The 19,035-nt window shown below is 43.4% G+C and overlaps 1 protein-coding gene across 7 annotated transcripts in view; it reads left to right on the forward strand.

Moving 5' to 3' along the window:
- The window catches only part of PRR5L (proline rich 5 like), a 50,261-nt gene that overhangs the window by 24,149 nt on the left and 7,077 nt on the right, over positions 1–19,035 (forward strand). For all 7 annotated transcript variants that reach the window (XM_031553500.1, XM_031553501.1, XM_031553499.1 and 4 more), the window contains 4 exons: positions 3,375–3,432; positions 6,570–6,661; positions 9,885–10,025; positions 11,455–11,581. In XM_031553500.1, coding sequence (XP_031409360.1) covers positions 3,375–3,432; positions 6,570–6,661; positions 9,885–10,025; positions 11,455–11,581 — 418 coding nt within the window. The remainder of the gene's footprint in view (positions 1–3,374; positions 3,433–6,569; positions 6,662–9,884; positions 10,026–11,454; positions 11,582–19,035) is intronic.

Here is a 19,035-nt window from a genome sequence, read left to right on the forward strand (position 1 = left end):
TCCATCCCTGTGCGAGGCAATTGTGCAGGGGGGATGTATTGTATTCACCCTTCACTTACATTCCTCTTCTCTCTCTGACCAGGATTCTGCCTTGTCCAGTGTCTCTTTTGGTACTTTTTCTCCCTTGAAAGTCTGCTTTATAAAGTTGTGCTCACAGCAGAAAGCAGTGTGTGCTTCTCTGTCCTGCCCAGTCAAACAGAAAATTGGTGTGCGTGATGCTTCCCTTCCCCATGCCAGGCTTCTTTTGCCTGTTTCACAGAAATGCAGGAAACAGTGATGTGGGTGCTCAAGTGGCTCTTTATGCTCAGTCAGGGCACTGCTCACACTCTTTGTTAGGCCTCCCTCATGCTCATGGCTGAAATAGTACCGTCTGTGAGGGAAAGGGTCACCTCCACCCCTGAGTGAACTGTGGGGCTCAACTGTGCCCTGCAGCTGTCCTGTGTGGCAGTCTGCTCTTTGCTATTGTATTTCCATCTTCAACGGCTGAGAAGACCTCTTCAGGCAGGCCTGCTGATTATTTCTGCTTCATCTGGTGCTTTTCAGGAACTGAACTGGCATGGTGCAACTTAAAAGGCTCCAGCTTTGTTAGCATGGGGGGCCTGGGTGGATTCAGTCCCTGGCCTGTAAGCCAGTGCAGCAGCCAATCCTGGGTAGCTGTGGTAGGAGATGCCCAGCTTCAGGCCTCTGCACCTCTGCTCTGTGCGTGATTCACTGGCTGTTACCACTCAGAACTTTCTGCGGGGCTGTCCCTAGGCAGACTCCACATGGGGCCATGCTTGTGGTAGCTGTGTGGGCACACCACGTGGGATTTTCCTGTAGCTACTGCCAAGTGGGGGCATTGTGGTCTGGGTCACGGTGGAGCTGCCTACTTGTCTGCCTGCTCTGTCCTCCTCCTAACTCCCTCTGCTTTACTTTCTTTCTTCATGTGAGGTTTCTTTTTTAGACTGGGTTTTGAGCAAGGCTGTCTCTAGAAGTGTATTTTAGGATACTTCATTTTTTTTTCATCTTGCTGTTTTGTGTTCTTCGTAGGACTCTGTTTCTGTCACTGTTTTCCCCTCTTTCTAGAAATAAAATAAAAATGGGGGAAGGACATATGCTTTGAGTTGGAAATTCTGCAGCTTACTGATACTTGCATTTTTAAAACACTACCAGAATTAGGTAGGTGTTTGTGTGCAGCTGGCATGCTAACTGGCAACTTGTTAGAAAATATCTGGTAAGTAAGTTAAAGTGATACTCTTTTTTTTTTTTTTTTCTTTCCTCAAATTAATGTCAGACTGTCCTGGAAATAGTGGCAGTGAGCTTGCATTGTACGGACTATTTCAGTGACCAGGCACCTGCACTTCCCATGAGCAATGTCTCATTTGTTTCTGGCAAGTCAGTTGAGTTTGCTTGGTTCTTCATGCTGTGCCAGCAGGCACTCTGGCTGATTTTTGGTCAGAGCACAGCAGGACCCTGCATAAGGTAAAATTTTTCAGATAAATGCATCCTTCAAGCTTGCTTGGTGCAAGTCTACTTGATCCTGCTTGTAAAAATAAGATTTCTTTTTTTTTTCCCCCCTCCTCTCAGTTCTATGCCTCTTGTTTTGCCTCTGGCATCCAGGGGTAAAGCAGTAATGAAACCTGTAACCTAGGTAAAGTCTGATACAGACCTTTGCTGTGGCTGCCTTTATTACATTGCAAACCATGAAGGATTTCTTCTGATGAAACTTACTTACCTGTCTCGCTTGATCTGAGAAGAAAATGTTTGAGTGGAATCAATTTCTAGGCCTGTGACTTGAGCAGAAAAGAAAAAAATTGAGATGATTGAAACATCTGTGGTCACTACATGTTGTGGAGCTGAACTCTTTTCTTAGAAGCTCTAAGAATGAGACTGTAATCTATACAGTACATGGGCATGGTACATAAAAGCATTGAATCAGGAAAAAATTGCTCTGATCTGGGGGTATCAAGAGTCCAGAAAAGCAGACTTCTTTTCAGAAGAACTTTATGGCTTTTTGAGCTGGTGTCAACAGTTGGAGGCAATGAGGCTGGAGCTGCCTGGGTTAGTGCCCAGGTGTCAGGAGAGCAGGGACCAGAGCAGACCAGGCTGGGAGGTACATAGCCTGAGCCCTGGGAGCATCTACTCACTGTCTCTAGCATTGTAGAGTGCTCTGCTGGCACCCACAGATCTCTGCCTGTAGTTACAGAATTGTGCACTATTTGTGAATGGATTCAGAAGGTCACATGCAGACCTTTTTGTCTCCACACAGTTGTCTCTGTATAGAAGGGCAATTTTAGCACGTTTCTGTGCTGAATAGGAATGTTCAGGTCAGCTCTGATTCCTGTGTTGGAATTGCTAGTGCTGTCGGATAGTAACCTATGGAAAAATTTTGTAGTGTGTGGATAGGATTGTTTCTGTACTGTGCCAGAGTTAGCCAAGGTTAGTATTATGACTAAGATGGGCAATTCAAACAATATCATTCTGTGTTTTGACTCTAAAATGCTCTGTTTCTGTCATTTAACTAATATAAAATAAACCTATATTCTATATTACTTAGAGAATGAGACTATACTAAATATTTTTGGGCTTGAATTCTGGGGGAAAGGAAAAAAGATTACTGCTAGTAGGACTAAATTAGCTTAAAACAAACATGACCATTGACTCATTTAAATATTGCTCAGCATATATGAGAGAGTTATTGCTAGTGCCAGGGATGGCCATTCCTCCATTCTGTTGTGACTGAGCTCTGGGTACAAACTGGGAACTCTGCATCAATGCAGTGCATCCAGAGGTGGGATATATGGGGTGGAGGGTGGGGGAACTGCAGTCCCAGTTCAGTGTTGGCTCTTGAAGTAGGACAGATGCAGAGGTGGACCTCTCTCTAGGCCTGTGCTGGCTCATGCTGTTACCTGCTTGTGTACGCTGACCAAAGCAGGCTGGTACATGGTTACAGCGGAAGGCAGGTCTGACCTCTGAAACAGAACACAGAAGGCAGGTTTGTGGTACAGCCAGGCAGTGATGTGGCAGAATATTGTAAAGGCAGAGTCCCTTGGGGGCAAAAATAGATATACGTTGTTTCTCAGCTGCTGAAGCAGTTGAGACATGCAATTTTGACTTGGTTACCCAGGGAAAGTTTTCCTCTGCACTTCTACACAAGGGTTTCAAGTATGTGCTGGGTCTGTTGTATTCCTTCATCAGGCTGTGTCAGAGAGGGGTGGTGAGTGTGCAAAACTTGCAGTAAGACCATGTCTGGTGGCAGTGCTTTGAGCAAGTGCTGTGGCATGACTGATATTCAGCTATATATAAAGTGGATAACATCTGAAAAATAAGTACGTGTTCTTCCATGTTTATTTTGAATAATGGAAAAGGCAAATATCTCTCTTCTCTTTTGGCAGAACCAGCTCCTTGTGAAAGGCTTGCTGTTCATAGAGGAGAAGGTTAAGCTGTGTGAAGGCAAGTACAGTAAGAAACCCATTTTGGAGTGGAGTCCTTGTGGGCCCTTCTGAGTCATGCTTTGATGTTTGGCTGGAGGAGATGATTCGCACAGCTAAAAAGCTTATGGACCTTCTGGTACTACCTGAGAATGTGTCCCAAACTTTTGGGGCCAGGCTGCACTGCAGTCTGTGCATTCCTTATGGCTGGAGGGCTGTTTGCAGAACCGTGTGGCTGCAGTATTCTTGCCAGCCATGGCTTCACCGTGAGAGTGGTATGTGGGTCTTGGGTGGCATTGGAACCTGGGCTAAATGCAATTCTAGGCTGGATGTGAATCCTGTTGTGAAACTGTGCTGAGTGTTCTGCCTCTTATTTCTGAGTGTGATTTGCAGCTCTACAGTCTGGCTGTTTGGACTCTTGGAAGTATGATTTTAGTTACAGCAGTGCTGTGTCGTTAGACTTTTGAGAGCTGAGCTAACAGGTCTTGTGTAAATGTGAAGAGAAAATGATCATGTGGATGGGATTGAAATTCTTCAGGAAAGAAGCTAACCATTCATGAAGATCTGTTCAAACCACTGGGTACGGATGCCTGCTGCCACAGAGCCTGTGGACCAAGGCCAGCTTGGAGCAGCAAGGCTTGGGGGTAGCTGTTGGGGGAGTTAGTCTTGTTATTAATGGTTTGCTCAAGCCGAGAGTGCTGGCTGAAGCACACATCTTTATTCAAAACTAGGCTACCATTTGATTTGACCCAGTTTTGTAGCCTGTAGGGACGATCCCTTGCTAATCATCAGCTTGCTGTATCTGGGTCATTAAATGCCAGTAGACGCTTAATTTTGTGTCATTATTGGCAATAGATTTCTCTGCACTGTTCTTCATTAAGTGACTTGTCCATCTAGCCAGCATGCTGTGGGGCTGACTGGACCTTGATGATGGAGCTGTGCAGTTGCCAGCCCTCTGCTTGATGTGTGCTTCTTTAGCACAGACTCTGTAATGGAAGGGGAAAAAAAGGCAGATTTATGTACTACTCATGAATGTGGATACCTGCCATGCTGCTGCCAGCTCTTAAGCCATACAGTGTCTAGTCTGATCAGTCTGATATCTTGGTTTTTTTGTTTATTCATATAAAATGTTCAAATTTCTGCTTGAGCATGAGGAAAAGTGAGTTAGTCTACAACAAACTGAGAGCAGATAAGGAGTAGTTTGCAACCAGTGGAGTAGTTTAGATGGGATGAAATTTTCCAGGCAGACAGCAAATCCCCCTTGTTATGCTTTATTTTTTTCCCCTGTTTGAAGCAACCTTGGAGCCACTGCACCCATGCAGACTGGCATCTCTGTGTGAGATGATGACTCATGACCACTTTTCCTTCATAACATGTAGACTTGTTCCAGGCCCTGTGGTCGCAGCAACAAGAACTTCTTGTACATGTTCTCTATTAGTTTTATCTTCTTGGAAAATTTCTCCTGTCCCAGTACTCAAAGATGGAATATTGTTCCTGCTGTGGAGCATGGCAGTGTTTTTACTGCATCTGTTTTTTTTCTAATCTCAGTCTCATATTTTACTATCATTTTTGTTGCTCTACTCTGTCAGACTCTTCTTCAGTGCCTGTAGGATTTATGAGTTCTTGAAGAAACGAACGACTCTCCATTCTTCAGAAGGAAAAAGCATTTCATTTTTAGCTCCACACAGACAAATTATAGTTCTGGGGAGGAGACGGAGGGAGGAGAAGTTCATCTGTTTCCTGTTGTCTTTTTCACTTATGGCTGGCAGTTTCAGGCAGTGGGTATCTGTTATGGGGGTGCTGGGTAGGTCTCATGTACTCCACTTCTGAAGCTGATGTCATATCTGAGATACTTCCCTCTTGGCACTCCGGCAGTCAGTGAGGTCTCTGCTTGAAAGGAAACATCTGTAGAACCTGGTCCTGCTGACTCTCCCCTCTGATTGGGTTATAAGCAACATGACCCATGGGCAATCCCCTGGAGAAAGCCCATGTGGGAGTCTCCAGATGGGGAAAACTCATGAATGCATAATGATAAGGCTCCTCTTAGATGCAATTTTGCGTTCTGGTTCCTCACTTAAACTTGAGGCTGAGATTTTGAAGCTGCCTTGAGCAGCTGTCTTCATTTACTGTTCCTTGAATCTTGACTACTTGAGGGCTCCTCCATATGAGGGTCTGCGAGAGGTATCCTGGGAAATGAATTTGTCAGAACCTTGTATTAAACGTGGGTCTGTATTTGCTCCTGGAATTTCTAGGAGTTGTATCTAAAAAGCTTGGCAGAACGCTGACACTTGAGGTAGGAAAAATCCCCTAAAAAACTTAGAGGTTTTGGGTCAAAATGCTGAGAAACATACAGCTGTTTAAGTCAAGCCTATAAAAATAATTTAGTGTCTGTTTGAACTATAATGTTCAGTAAAGCATTTTTCTGTTAATAACAGGTTTTTTGACCACAGTTGTGTTCTTGTTATGGGAGTCACGAGTTGCATAGCATAATCTGCCTTCATTTGAAATATCCCCTTATGTTTGGGAATATGTGTTGGAGTCAGATTCACATGAGGGCTAACCACAAGTGGATTTCACTTAGGAACCTTCCAGTTTGCCACGTTTGAGAGGCGAAATCTTAAAAGGAGCACCGTGGCTTTGTGGCCTGTCAGAGTTGTGGGTTCCTGTAGGAGTTCATGACTTCTGTGTCTGTTCTTGAGGGTGGCCAGATGCTGGAGATGGCTTTGCTCTTACAGAAGGTCTCTCTGACTCAGTGGCTGCAGGACAGCTGATACTGGCTATGGCCTCCCAACTTCCATATGCAGCTGCTAGCACACAGCTAGGTTCCTGTAGTAATTTAGTACTTGTGAGCTGTGAAATTACATAGTCCTTTGTTTGGAGTTAGAGCCTCCTTACAAAGAAATGCTTCACCATTTTGTTGGAGCTTGTCTTGTGTTTTGCATGGAGCCTGTTCTCTTTGTGTTAAGTGACAGTTTATGATCACAACCTTGTTTGTCAGTTAAGGCAAAGCTTAGCTGACCTATGTCACTTTCTGTGAGGAAGCTGAATGTGACTTTGTATCTCTTACTTAGGGAAGTAGAGAGTAGTGGAACAATTCAACTTGACTTCAGTGTCCCTGCTGCTAAAACTTTTTCTCACTCCCAATCTCTGTTTTTGTAGGTGAGGATCGCATTGACATCCTGTCTGAAATTTGGGATCACTACTTCACTGAGACTCTTCCTACACTCCAGGCAATATTCTACCCAGTCCAGGTAATCTTAATTAAAATAACTGCAATGTCTGCTAACAGTACAGGGAAATGCCTGTTTTGGAAGAACTGACTAGTGGTTAAGCAGGTCTCAAAACCTTGAAGCTAAATGTGAGAGGAAGTAGCATTTGTCCAGATTGGCATTCGTTTTTAGAAGGACTGCTAAAATCTGCTGGGCAAGTACAGTCTTCTGAACTCTTATTTCCCTTTGTCTACCGTCTGTCTGTGCTTAGCTAAGCTTGTATACCTAAATTATTGGATTATTTGTCTAGATTGAAGCTCTGGACCGTTTGCTGAAAGTAGGTTCTTCCATTTCTAAATATTTGGAACTCTGGTACAGTTGATAGTGCTGACAATTTGCCTGCAGGGAAGGAAATATGAAGATCAGATTATGAGCAAATGTGTCTTACTCATCCAAACTACTTTTGGAGTGTTTACATTCAAGCTGTGTCTTTGGAAAATTCTCTGTTAGTGTTTTTAAAGCTTTGATAAAGGGGCAAGTAAATTTTTAAGGACAAATGAACAACTTGTGTAAGACTTACCTATACTGGGTATTTTAAATCTGAGTATCCCCTCAGACATGTTGGGCTTCCAGTTTTTCATGTAGCTTTGGTCAAAGTTTCTGTATGAGAAATCTAGATACCTTCCTAGGCTATTTTGACCTTCTGTCCTGTTAGAGAAGCAAAAATGTTACTTCATGAGTAGACATTCTGAGAAATGCTAGCTGCGTTCTCTTGACTTCTGGATATGTTTTCTGGAAAAGCATCTTTTCTTCTAGTTATATTCCCTTTGTTTTGTTTGAAAGACAGCATGTAAAGCTCAAAGTTTGCCTTTTTCTTCTAATCCTGTTAAAGCAAGCATCTCCTAGAAGAGCAAAGCCCTTCTATAAAGACAAACGCTAACTTTTTTACTGTGTTTATTTTTGTTCTTTCCTTGCTGCAGAAGCTTAAAGGTAGGTGTTTGGCAGCTAGAACTGCATAATTCCAATATGCTTCCTTTCTCTCCCTTTGCAACTAACTCACAGTCATGGAATGATGTCATCTATTTTTGTGGCAGTTTGTTTGCTCTGCAGTTATCTGTGCACTGTAGAAAGAACTGAGCAACTGTTATGTGGTACCTGCAAATAATAATTCTTAGCTTACTAGAAAAATCTGCTTCAGTGCAAAAACTACTTCACAACAGTTGCAGCTTTTAGAATTTGGTAGCGATTAAACTGAGTATGGGATGCTGAGATTGTTTGAAATAATAATTTTCTTAGTGTCCATCTTGTTGTGAAGTTTTTGTCAAAGATTTTTCACAAAAACTGCTAGGGAAGTATTGTTATTTCACAGATGAAGAACTGAAATGTAACAGACAGCATATTTTAAACTTTGCAAGCATGTATGTTCCTACATACAGTTATGGATTTGACTCTCCTGGATACATCTAAGAACCTGACTCTAAGTGAGCTGTCCTAGGTTACAATTAAGTGAGTTGCTGGTGCAGCAAGGAACTAATGAATCTTGCTCTTATCCTGAGCTAGTGATCTGATTACAAGCCTGGTTTTTCCTACAAATAAGAAACTGTACGTGCCATTTATCTGGCGTACCAAATGTAAAGAGATTATGTAGCAAATCTCTTTCACCAAGCTGCTGTTCTTCATGCACTACTCCAATAGCTGAGAAAGTCTGTATGCTGTTGGTTCCTCAATGTTTGAAACTTCTCTGTTGCAAATGCCAACATATGTTTTGTGACTTTCTGTGATCCCAGCAGCTGACCATTGAAAATGAAAGTAAGCGGGCCAGATATGTGAGCATGTTACTGGTGGCAGTAACCAGAAGTAACTTTGCGTCTCAACTAAGTTTGAACCTGAGGCTCATAGCTGTTGCAGAAGCGTGACCTTTAAGTGGCCAAGTGGGTTAAATTGCTGTACAGAGGAAAACTATGTAAACAGGTCACTGACTTTAATATAATTGCAGCTGTTGATGTAACCAGTTGGTGTGGAAAAAGAATAGCAAGTCTTGTTTTGTTTGGCACAGCGGTATGTTTGCATTTTGAAATGAGATGAAATTAATGGGGCTAAACCACATGGTATAAATATAAGTGTACAGCTGCTGAAATACAGTTTGGAGATAAATATGAGCCAGCCTGTTCTACACCTTGATGTTTCTAAGTGATGGTTTAAAAACAGTAAAGTGCTTTTACAGTGGCCATGCTGCCTGTCACCCCACTGGCTTTAGGTCTTATTTACGTATTGATGATGCTGTTAATTATGACATTAAAACCATGATGAATTAATAATTAACTGTTAATTCCTTCCAGCTAAATATTTGCTCAGTGAGTATGTTACGGATACTATAAAATGGTTACAAAATGGAGTGCAGGTCAGAGATTAATGTGTTGGGGAGAATAAGGAAAACTTTGGGCTGGGAAGTAAGCAGGGCCGGGAGGAAACTTTCTGCTGTTAAATAGGGCAAGATAAAGTCACATGTACCTTCTGCCTAGCAGAAGGAAATGTAGTAACATTAGAATGCTCAGTGGGGTCCAAGGATGTCTGGTGTGCTTAGAAAAGAAATAGAGCTGTCTTCACTTGGTAAGCTAGCTCACTTGTTGATGCTAAAGGCCACAGTATGCTTTGTGGTGGAAATCAAACTGTTGCCTTCATTCTGTCTAGTTGCTTTTTAAAAGGTGTTGGTACAGGCAGTCCAACTAGCTTTGTTCTAGCCTAAATCCTAAAATCTATATTTGGCTGCACTGTGGATTTTTGTCTTACCAGCCAGGTCTAAAGTGCAGGTGTTGAGCAGACAGACACAGAACAGAGGTATAGGCTTGATTAAGGAATATTCTGTGCTGAGCTCTTTCCCTACCAAATCTTTAGTGATTTCTCAGCTCCAACCATCAAAAGCACCAGCTGTATCCATTCTGGGTTTCAGGTGTTTGTGACCAGATTGGCTGCCAGTTAGGTTTTATGAACATGTAACCTTCTGGTGAAATACAGGCCCCTTTTTTGGCTTTACTCCGAGCCTAGCAACATAACATAAGATGTTACTCCTTCCAGAACTTATGTGGACAGAGACTGAGTAGGAAGCTATCAGTGCCAGAAGTCCTCACGCTGACCAACTGGGGGTGCTTCACCACAGCAGCGATGGGCAGGATAGGCCAGTTCTATCTATGTATATGCATGTGTTATTGTGGTGCTCCCATATTCCTTTACCAACTCTTGAATTTTTGCCTTTTCTGTTTTCTAGGGTCAGGAGTTGACCATCCGCCAGATTGCTCTTCTTGGTTTCAGAGACTTGGTCTTGCTAAAAGTGAAGTTGGAAGAAATTCTTCCTCTGGTCCAGACAAAGCTTCCAGCTTCCATTGTCCAGATGCTGTTAATTCTACAGGTGGGGAGCTTCTGGTTTTCCTTGTTTCACTCCGTTTGAGACTCTTGTCCTCACCCAACTGACACGAATTTGGAAAGGAGAGCGGGGAGAGCAGTGGGTGAGATGAAGGGGAAGATATGTGGTCTTATGTGAGAGTGCTAAATGTAAAAATGAAAGCTGAATTTGAATGGTTAATGTCCTGAGCTTTCCTGGAAGTTGATAAGGATAGGTCTGTGAAAGGGCCAAGTGCTGCTCTTATGTGTTTGCGTTTTCCTCGGTACTTTGTCTCCCCAGCTAGGGACAGTCCCCATAGCCTTCTAACTTCCTCATAAATTTCCCAACTTCTGTGAACACACAGTTCTCCTGATTTGTCAGCTTTGTAATGACCCAGCAAGTCACTATAGGGGTGATAAAGGCATTGGAAAGAGTATTGCCTGCTGGCTCCCTACTACCTTCCTCTTTCCTAAATGGGATGCTGAACCCCCTCTATAAGAGAAGAAATATCATGGCAGCATGCAAAACAGTGCAAATTTTCCAAGGGCATCTTCCAAGAAACACAGACTTCTTGTGAGGACTGTCTTTTATAATCAGCCTTGGAGAGAACAGAATCCCTGTCTTCCAAGCAGGACATATATGGCCAAGTTTACCATTTCTTTTAATATTGTTCAGCCTGGCAGTCCTGAAAAATAGATAATCCAGGTAGCTGTTTGGGCTCCTCTCACTTTAATTTCTCTTCAGATATACCTTATGATGTTTGATGGGAAATAAAACTTGCTGAAGTATGTATTATCTAAGTTGCAAAGTAGCTAAGCTGGTATTTCTGTGCGAGTTCAGATATCCCCTGTGACCCAGGCTGTAATAGCAGGAAATAGAGTGCTAGCTCAATTTCCATAAAATATCTTAATAAAAGGAGTCTGGGGGCAAAGAGAATCTCAGTGACACATCTGAGAAAGAAAAGCCTACTGAGGGTTTGCAGCAAGCTAGTCTGTGGGCATTCTCTGAAATTACAGTTAAATTGCTTAGAGTTCGCTACAATCTTTCATACCTGTAAGCTGAACTAGAGAGGGTGCTTCTCCTGCTAGCCTGTCTTAAGGAAAGAGCAGGACTTTGCCCAAGCTGTGATAAGGCATTTCCGAAGAGAGACTTCCTGGCAGAACTGCCTTGGTATAGCTTTACTGCTGCAGTTATTCTGTGTAAATCTTATGTTACTGTAGCTTGTTACTTTCCTATCCCTTGGTCATTAAAAACAAAGTCCCTTGGATGCCTGTTTATGACTTGAACAAGGAGGCTGGTGTGAACAGCATGCAAACCTCCATTTTGGCTCTTCAGCTGTGTTCCTTTAAGTGCTGTACTGATATGGCTGTGATACTTCAGAGTCAAGATATTTGGTGAACTTCAGTAGAGCCTTACTACAAATGGGTAATGATGGCTTTTCACGTTTAAATTTCAGAGTGTCCATGAGCCCGATGGCCCCAGTGAGAGCTACCTACAGCTGGAAGAATTGGTCAAGCAAGTGGTGTCACCATACTTAGGTTTGTGTGAGGATCACAGCTTCGCTGGTAGCACCTGCTTGCTTGGTAAGACATGCAGCAGCAGATGGAAGCTCTTTCAAACACTGTGTGTTACCAAGGTTGGCTAATAGGACGCAGTGCACATCTGTGCTAGAAAGGAAGTGCTGCATGACTCCAGGAACGAGGAAACAAAGGTTAAAGCACCCTTAAGAATGTCATGGTTGACATATTTCTCAATATAGATCTTCTTGATCTGCTTTTCATTTTCCACTGCATACATGTGCAAGACTTCCACTCTGTGGAAGTCTGGATTTTAAAGTCTGTGCCTGAGGTGCTTTTCTCACCCTGTTGCACTAATGAAATTGCATGTTTCTTGTCTACCTGCTTTCTGTTCCTACTGGCTCACCTGTTTTGACTACCTTGAGTCCAGCAGTTACTGTTGCATCTGCCACCCTTTGCAGACTTTTCAATTCTTGCCTACTCATCTTGAGGGATTGTTTTAACTTTTTTGCATGGAGTCTTCCATGCATTTGAGCATTCTGCTTGGGGAAAAAAAAACAAAAACAATCTATTTAAACTGTAGATAAACAGAGCTAGGAGATAGTGCTATCACCACACTTCAGAAAGGTGATGGTCATAGTGGAGAATCTCTACGTATTATTCAAGAGCTCTGCTAATAAGCATGGCCTGTGAGGAATAGACTAGCTAAGAAATTGATATGGCAGTGCTGTTTAGGTAACCAAAAAAATTGAAATGGAGTAAATGAAGAAAGCTCTAGGCCCCCACTATTTTGTGATTCTTCATAAGCTGTAGCCTCTCCTTTGATACAGACTTTGTCTAGACGGAGACTGTTTTGTGTTACAACTTAGCAGCACAGGCAGGGTAGAATATGGCCTTATGGTAGAATGGTTCATCAGGGCTTGGATGCTCTCTGTCTGTAACAAACTCCCAGCCTGTAGTGCTGGGGTGGTGTGAAGTGTAACTGCCTGACCTATACAGAACTTCCTAGCTAGCCTGGATTTCTGCCATCTGAGCAAAGTATTGGTATCATAAAACAAAATTCACATGAACTTTACAAGGCCAGTTCATGTGCTTCAAAATCATTGTACTTCCTTTGACTTTTTTTAGCTGTCATTTACTTCTGTGCATTTTCAAGGTGGCCTTTTGCCCGTGCTCCACCCTATGCTGAGCAAGGAGAAGTAACTTTTATTTGCATTACACAGCAGAGACAAAAAGAGCAGCATCTTCCTGCAAATAATCCTGTTGTTTTCAAAGTGCTTCTGTGGTGGTAATCTCATCTAGTAATCGCTTCTTCTTACCAGATTTCTCTCTCTTCCTCTCTCCTTCTTTCTATCACTTATTTTGCTTTCTCAGAGCCAATGGATTCTGTCACTAGGCAGCTGGTAGTGATGGAGAGTCCCAGTAGGTTCCCTGCCATACAGTGGCTCTGTGGTGCCTTTCTGTTGGGCTTTGGATGTGTTTGCATTCTCAGTAGATGCTGTTGTGTTCCAGATTGCAGTTTGGACTCCACCTTCAAGTTGTGTTGGTTTTGAGAAATGCAATTGAGGAAGATTGTGGTCACAGCTGTGAATAAACATAAGGCTTTGGCCTTCAAGGCTGAAGTATGTTAAACTTGGTTTAAGCTGAGAGAGGAGAGCAGCAGGAATAGGCGTGGGGGGGAAAAAAAGATGACAGAACAGCTTGCAGAGGGGATTTGGGGAAGGCAACTTCCCCAGCCAAAGTGACAAATTACAAAGTCTAGGTGGAGCAAGGGGAAGCAACTCATCACACACCTGACTTGGATGCCAGAGGCTCTGGCCTGTTTCATTCTGAGCTCTGTAGTTCACTCTGCTTTGGTGAAAACACGGTTACTTCAGTTGGATTGTATTACTTTCACTGTACTTGTTACTCTCCTGTTGTCCGCTCTCCTTGCTTCCTCTGTGTGAATTAGTCACTACCTGCACTGTAAGGACAGTGTGCTGAAGGGATCCAGTTGTCTCAGAAATAATGTTTAAATAATTAATACAGGAAGAAAACATTCATGCTATTCACCTAGCATCACTGCTGATTTGAGTTTGCCTCCAAAATAATCCCCTAAAAGCTCTTCCTGGTTTGTGTTCCTGGCTATAGTACAGCAAAATAGATTTATTTTTTTTTTTTTAGTTTAAACTATGCATGATAGTTCCTTTTAAGAGAGCATCTTCTCTGGCTGTTGGTAACAGGCCATCTGTTATAGGTGGACTGGGTTTCTTTCCAGTCTGAAACCCATGAGAACACACAAACTAATCTTTAGTCTTCTCTGCCAGGTCTTTTGTCTTCTGTACCATTATGTGGTTGTGGTTGAGCTACTCTGTGTGCTGGATCGTAGCTCTGGGCAATGGGGTTTGGAGACATTGAACTGAGCCGCCATTGTCCCTCGAGGACTACTCCAAGGAGGATTTCAAATGGGAAAGGTCATAGGAGAAGGTCAGAGTGCTTTATTTCAGCACTCTGCTGATTTGTTCTTCTCCCCATGTCAGATGGTTTTTTTTTTCATTTTCTTTCAGGATGGAGTTCTGTGCATTGCAGTTCTTATGGGAACTTGACATAGTGGACACAGTGCATACATAGCATTGTTTCTGTGTTCCAGTGTGTGGCAGGGCCCTGCTGCATAAGAAGATAAGCACAACATCTGAGGAGAGACAAAGGATAGATGGCTTGCAGAAAATAGACCACAGTCTGATGCTTCTTAGCCATTAGTTCACAGCTGGAGGTTATGTGAGAATCACAGAACAGCTCAGGTTGGAGAAGACCTTAAAGATCATTGAGTCCAACCACGACCTAACACTAACAAAATTCTGCTAAATCATATCCCTGAGCACCACATCCAAATGGTTTTTAAACACATCCAGGTATGGTGACTCAATCACCTCCCTGGGAAGCCTATTCCAGTGCTTAACAACCCTTGCAGTAAAGACATCTTTCCTGATATCCAACCTTAACCTCCCCTGGTACAACTTAGGGCCATTTCCCCTCATCCTGTCACTAGGGAGAAGAGACCAATCCTGCTCTTGCTGTATGCACCTTTCGGATACTGGAAGAGAACATGAAGGCCTCCCCTCAGCCTCCTTTTTCCCAGACTGAGCAGCCCCAGTTCCTTCAGTTGCTCCTCTTAGGGCTTATTTTCTAAGCCTTTCACAAGCCTTGTTGCCCTTCTTTGCACCTGCTCTAGCACCTCGATGTGCTAGCACCTTTCTGTACTGAGGTTGCTCATATGTCCATCAGTACACCAAGGTCCCTTTCTGGCAGGCAGCTTTCCAGTCACTCCTCCCCAAGCCTGTAGGATTTGCCTGGGGTGGTTGTGAACAAAATGCAGGGCCCATGGAGCCTATTCTGTACCCTATCCTTTTATACTAGCGCAGGGAGCTGCGTTCCAAGGGAGAAACAAGTCTTACTATTAAAGACTGAGGCAAAGAAGGCATTAAGTACCTCAGCTTTATCCTGATAATTGGTCACCAAGTTCCTCTCGGTGTCCAACAAGGGATGGAGATTCTCCCTAGCCTTCCTCTTGCTGTTGATGTATTTATGGAAATATTTACTGTTGTCCTTTATGGAGCTTCACTCCATATCTGTAAATATCTGTAATCATCATACATAGTTTGCCTGCTCTTCCAGAAACCATAACCTTTCCTTCTGTTCTGGAGTTCCAGCCAAAGATCTCTGTTCAGCCTGTCTGGCCTCCTTGTCTGTTGCCTTGTCTTCTGTGACTTGGGGATGATCAGCTCCTGCACCTTCAAAATAACTTCCTTAAAGCATTCCCAGTCTTCCTGGGCTCCCACACTCTCCAAAACCACCTCCCAAGGGACCCTCTCAACCATAGTCCTGAAGAGGTTAAAGTCTGCCCTTTGTAAGTCTGAGGTGACAGCTCTGTGGACTTCCTTCAGTAGTTCAACAAAGATTGAGAAATCTAGCATCTCGTGATCACTATGCCCCAGACAGCCTCCGACCTTTTCCCCGTAAGACCTTCTCTGTTAACAAACAGCAGGTTCAGGATTTTGCTTCCTCTCATGGGCTCCTTCACCAGCTGTGTCAGAGAATTATCTCTCACACACTCTGGGAACCTCTGGGCCTGTTCCCTGTATGTTGTATGATAAATCCAGCAGATGTCTGGGAAGTTGAAGTCCCCTACAAGAGCAAAAGAGAGAGACCTTACCCAACTGTCTAAAGTATCTTATCCACCTCTTCATTCTGGCTGGGTGGCCTGTAGCAAGACTCCTGTAATAACATCAGTCTTATTGACCTTGCTTGTTATTCTGATCCTTAATAGGGTTGAGAGCTTATCACCATCAATCATTACCATACATTCATGCTTTTTCTTAACAAAGAGGGGTACACCACTGCCTTTCCTGCCTTGCCTGTCTCTTTTAAAATGTCGGTAGCCATCCACTGCAGCACTCCAGCTGTGTGAGTCATTCCATCACCTTTCCATGATGGGCTCCAGCTTCTCCTGGATTGCATTAGTGTAAAGGCACCTGAGCTGGGCCCCCTTTTGAGTGGCAGTAGTCATAATACCCTCATGACCATACTCAGGTGTTTCCATAGCCACCAACCATTGTGTTTTTCTTAGAAAAGAGTGAGTCATCCTCCTCCTTCACCAAGACACAAGACTGTGGGATCTTACTAGCACATCCCTCTCCTACAAGCACCAGGATGTCACATACAGGCTTCATTCTAGTGATCTCAGTTACACCCCCTGCCCCCTTTGTACCTAGTTTAAAGTTTTATCAATGAACCTTCCCAACTCATGTCTTAAGACCCCGGTGGACCGGTGGGAGAAGCTACTCCTATGGGTTGCCAGCAGGCCTGGTCTTGTGCAAACAGAGCAGAGGTCAAAAAAACAGTTGCAGACTTCTTAATTTCCCAGGGGACTGTGATTGCTTGATAGAGCAATCAAAGGAGGAAAAATAAAGCAATAAATCAATGTTCAGAGTTCAGCCTAACTTTTTTTCTGATTATCATAAAGAATTTTACTTCAGTTTCACAAAAATCATCTGTGGCCGTTTTTTCCTCAGAAGAGTTAGATCATCCCTCACCTGAAGAGAGGAAACATTGATAAATTCTCCACTATGCATTTCTGTTTCAGTACCTGTTCAGTCCTGTGTAATCCATTTCTACAACAAACCTGACCTTGAAAACCCCCACTGAAGGAAGATCCACAACTTTTGTGTGGTTACATGCAGCCCTTATTGGCATTAGATTGCCTTGCTTAATGTCTTAAAAATGTCTGCTGCTGTTGTGGGCAGAAAATAAGAGCAAGACCTCTTGTTTACTGCCCAGCAATCCTATCTTAAACAGGTACAGCTTCTGACTAAATACTTGGTGGCAAGAGAAGGAAGAATTCTAACATCTTCCAGTGAGACCTATCAGCTATGCTATATGTTTCAAATGCATGTTTTTGTAGAATCTCATTAATTTCACTGTGCCAGCAGGAGACAGGGCCATTCCCCAGTGCTGTGAAGTCAGATAACGCCCATGGTTATCTGAGATAAAATTGGTTCGTTCTGCCCTTTAACTTATTTCATGCTGCTATCACCTTCCTCTTCTCCCCTCTGTCCTAACTCCTGTGGAATTTTATGGTCAGAGATTGACTCTGATGAAGGTCTAGGTTATCAAACAGGCTGAGACACTTAACCAGCTGTGTTTCTAAGTCCACCAATGAAGTTCTGCCAGTATCTTTTTCCTAGCACTTCTGCTGAGCTGTGTCTGCAGAGCTATGCAGGGAGCTGCCTTCTGGATAGTGAACAGCTTGGAGTCTAGATCCAAGCAGAAGCCACTGAAGTGTCAGAATAGATCTTCACAAACTTCAAGTTCTTCACTGGCAAGGTCTGGTTGTGCTCTTTCAAATTAAATGTTTGGAAAGCATAGATGTGGGAAGTACCTTTCCTCAGGTGTCTGAAGTGTTTGGCTAATGTGTCAGCAAAGAGCTTTGCATCCCGTTTTAGTAGAAGTGGAGGTTAAAATCTGGCTCCTGTAATGCATGAGTGACCTGAGTGTCTCTTTCAGAAATAGAAATAATGACTTGAGAGCTCTGCCTCCTTAGCATGTGGGTGACAGTGCCTTAAGAGGAGCTGGAGGGGAGTTTCAGGGCCCTGCAATGTATTGGGGAGCACACTTGAATCTTTGAGGTTGGTGATGTATGGTTGTTGCTAATCTGTTTGAGGTATCTAACCATCACTTCAGGTACAAATCCTTTTCTAACATTAAAAAAGAGGCTTGCCTTGCCAAGAGAGCTCTCTAAATGCTATCCTTTTTTTCTCTCTAGTACCCGATGTTCCTGACTAGCCAAAGCAAACCTCAACCGTTGATTCCTGTCTTAGGCAAATCTTCCCACAACTCATTTCTTCTCCATGATGGCAGGCATTGCTCTGCTAATTGCTCCTGTATTTAAGGGACATTCAAGAATTTTAGAGGCATTATCCAAGGCTAATGGAGTGGGAAATCAGATGGAACTGAAACATGAACTTCTGGAATATTTGTAATTTCAAAAATGGCCTTTGCCTTGCTCCTTTTTAGCATTCTCTGTTTGTCCCAATTGTTTGACTATAGTAGAATAGAAGGGAAGAGTTAAAGCTTAGATTTTTCAGATTTAAAATATGCATTAGGAGTAAACTTCTACTGACATAAGAAACCATGAGAGCGTGGGTCTGTGTGCAGTGTGGATGCACTCACACTGGAGGTTGGCTGCGTGATCTGGGTGAGCTGTGGCTGTGCAGTGGCAGTTTGGGCCCCAGCTCGCACAGGCTGTATGTCTGCCTGGTTTGTGGACGTTTTGCAATCCAGTCTCTGCTTAGTTCTGGGCTGAGCTGAAGAGTGTCTTCTGTCTTTGCAGCGTATCTGGGTTACATTGGTTACTGCAGTCTGGTCAAACTCAGGACCTTTGCTTTACTTTTGCACACGGCAGGCAGCATTGTACTCCTGTTCCCATGCTGATAAAGGCTTGGGGAGAAGAGCGTGGTCTTGTGCAGCGTTGCTGCTATTGCTCTCTTCAATACCAGCAGATTTTACAGTCTCCCCTCCCAGATTCTGGTTAGATTTTGAAATCTGGATAATGTCAGATGCTGAAGCACCAACACATGCATCAACTCTGTAAAGTCTGCTCCTCATTGAGTGTGTGTACAGGTGCACGTAAGAACACAAGTACACACATAGCACGGGAGCCTCAGAACTGATGAATACAGCCTGGCTGGTTGGACTGCGAACAACTGCAGTAGTTGAGGAGCACTTGTTAACCACTCTGCCACAGAACACAAGGATGTACCAGAAGGGAACGTCAGAACCAATTTTTCCAGTTTATGTGCAGGGATGGTTGCCAGGCTTGGCAGGAGCAATTTTATGTTATTGCTTCCTACAGTGTTCTTGGATTCAATGGACTTTAATCTCCCAAGTCCTCTGGCTTGGCTGTTTCAGCGGCACTAAAAGTTTACACGCAGTGGCACTTCTTTCTCACGGGAATATTTTTATTTATTTATTAAATGAACCTC

The sequence above is a fragment of the Meleagris gallopavo genome, chromosome 5 (genome assembly GCF_000146605.3).
Source record: "Meleagris gallopavo isolate NT-WF06-2002-E0010 breed Aviagen turkey brand Nicholas breeding stock chromosome 5, Turkey_5.1, whole genome shotgun sequence".
Taxonomy (NCBI): domain Eukaryota; kingdom Metazoa; phylum Chordata; class Aves; order Galliformes; family Phasianidae; genus Meleagris; species Meleagris gallopavo.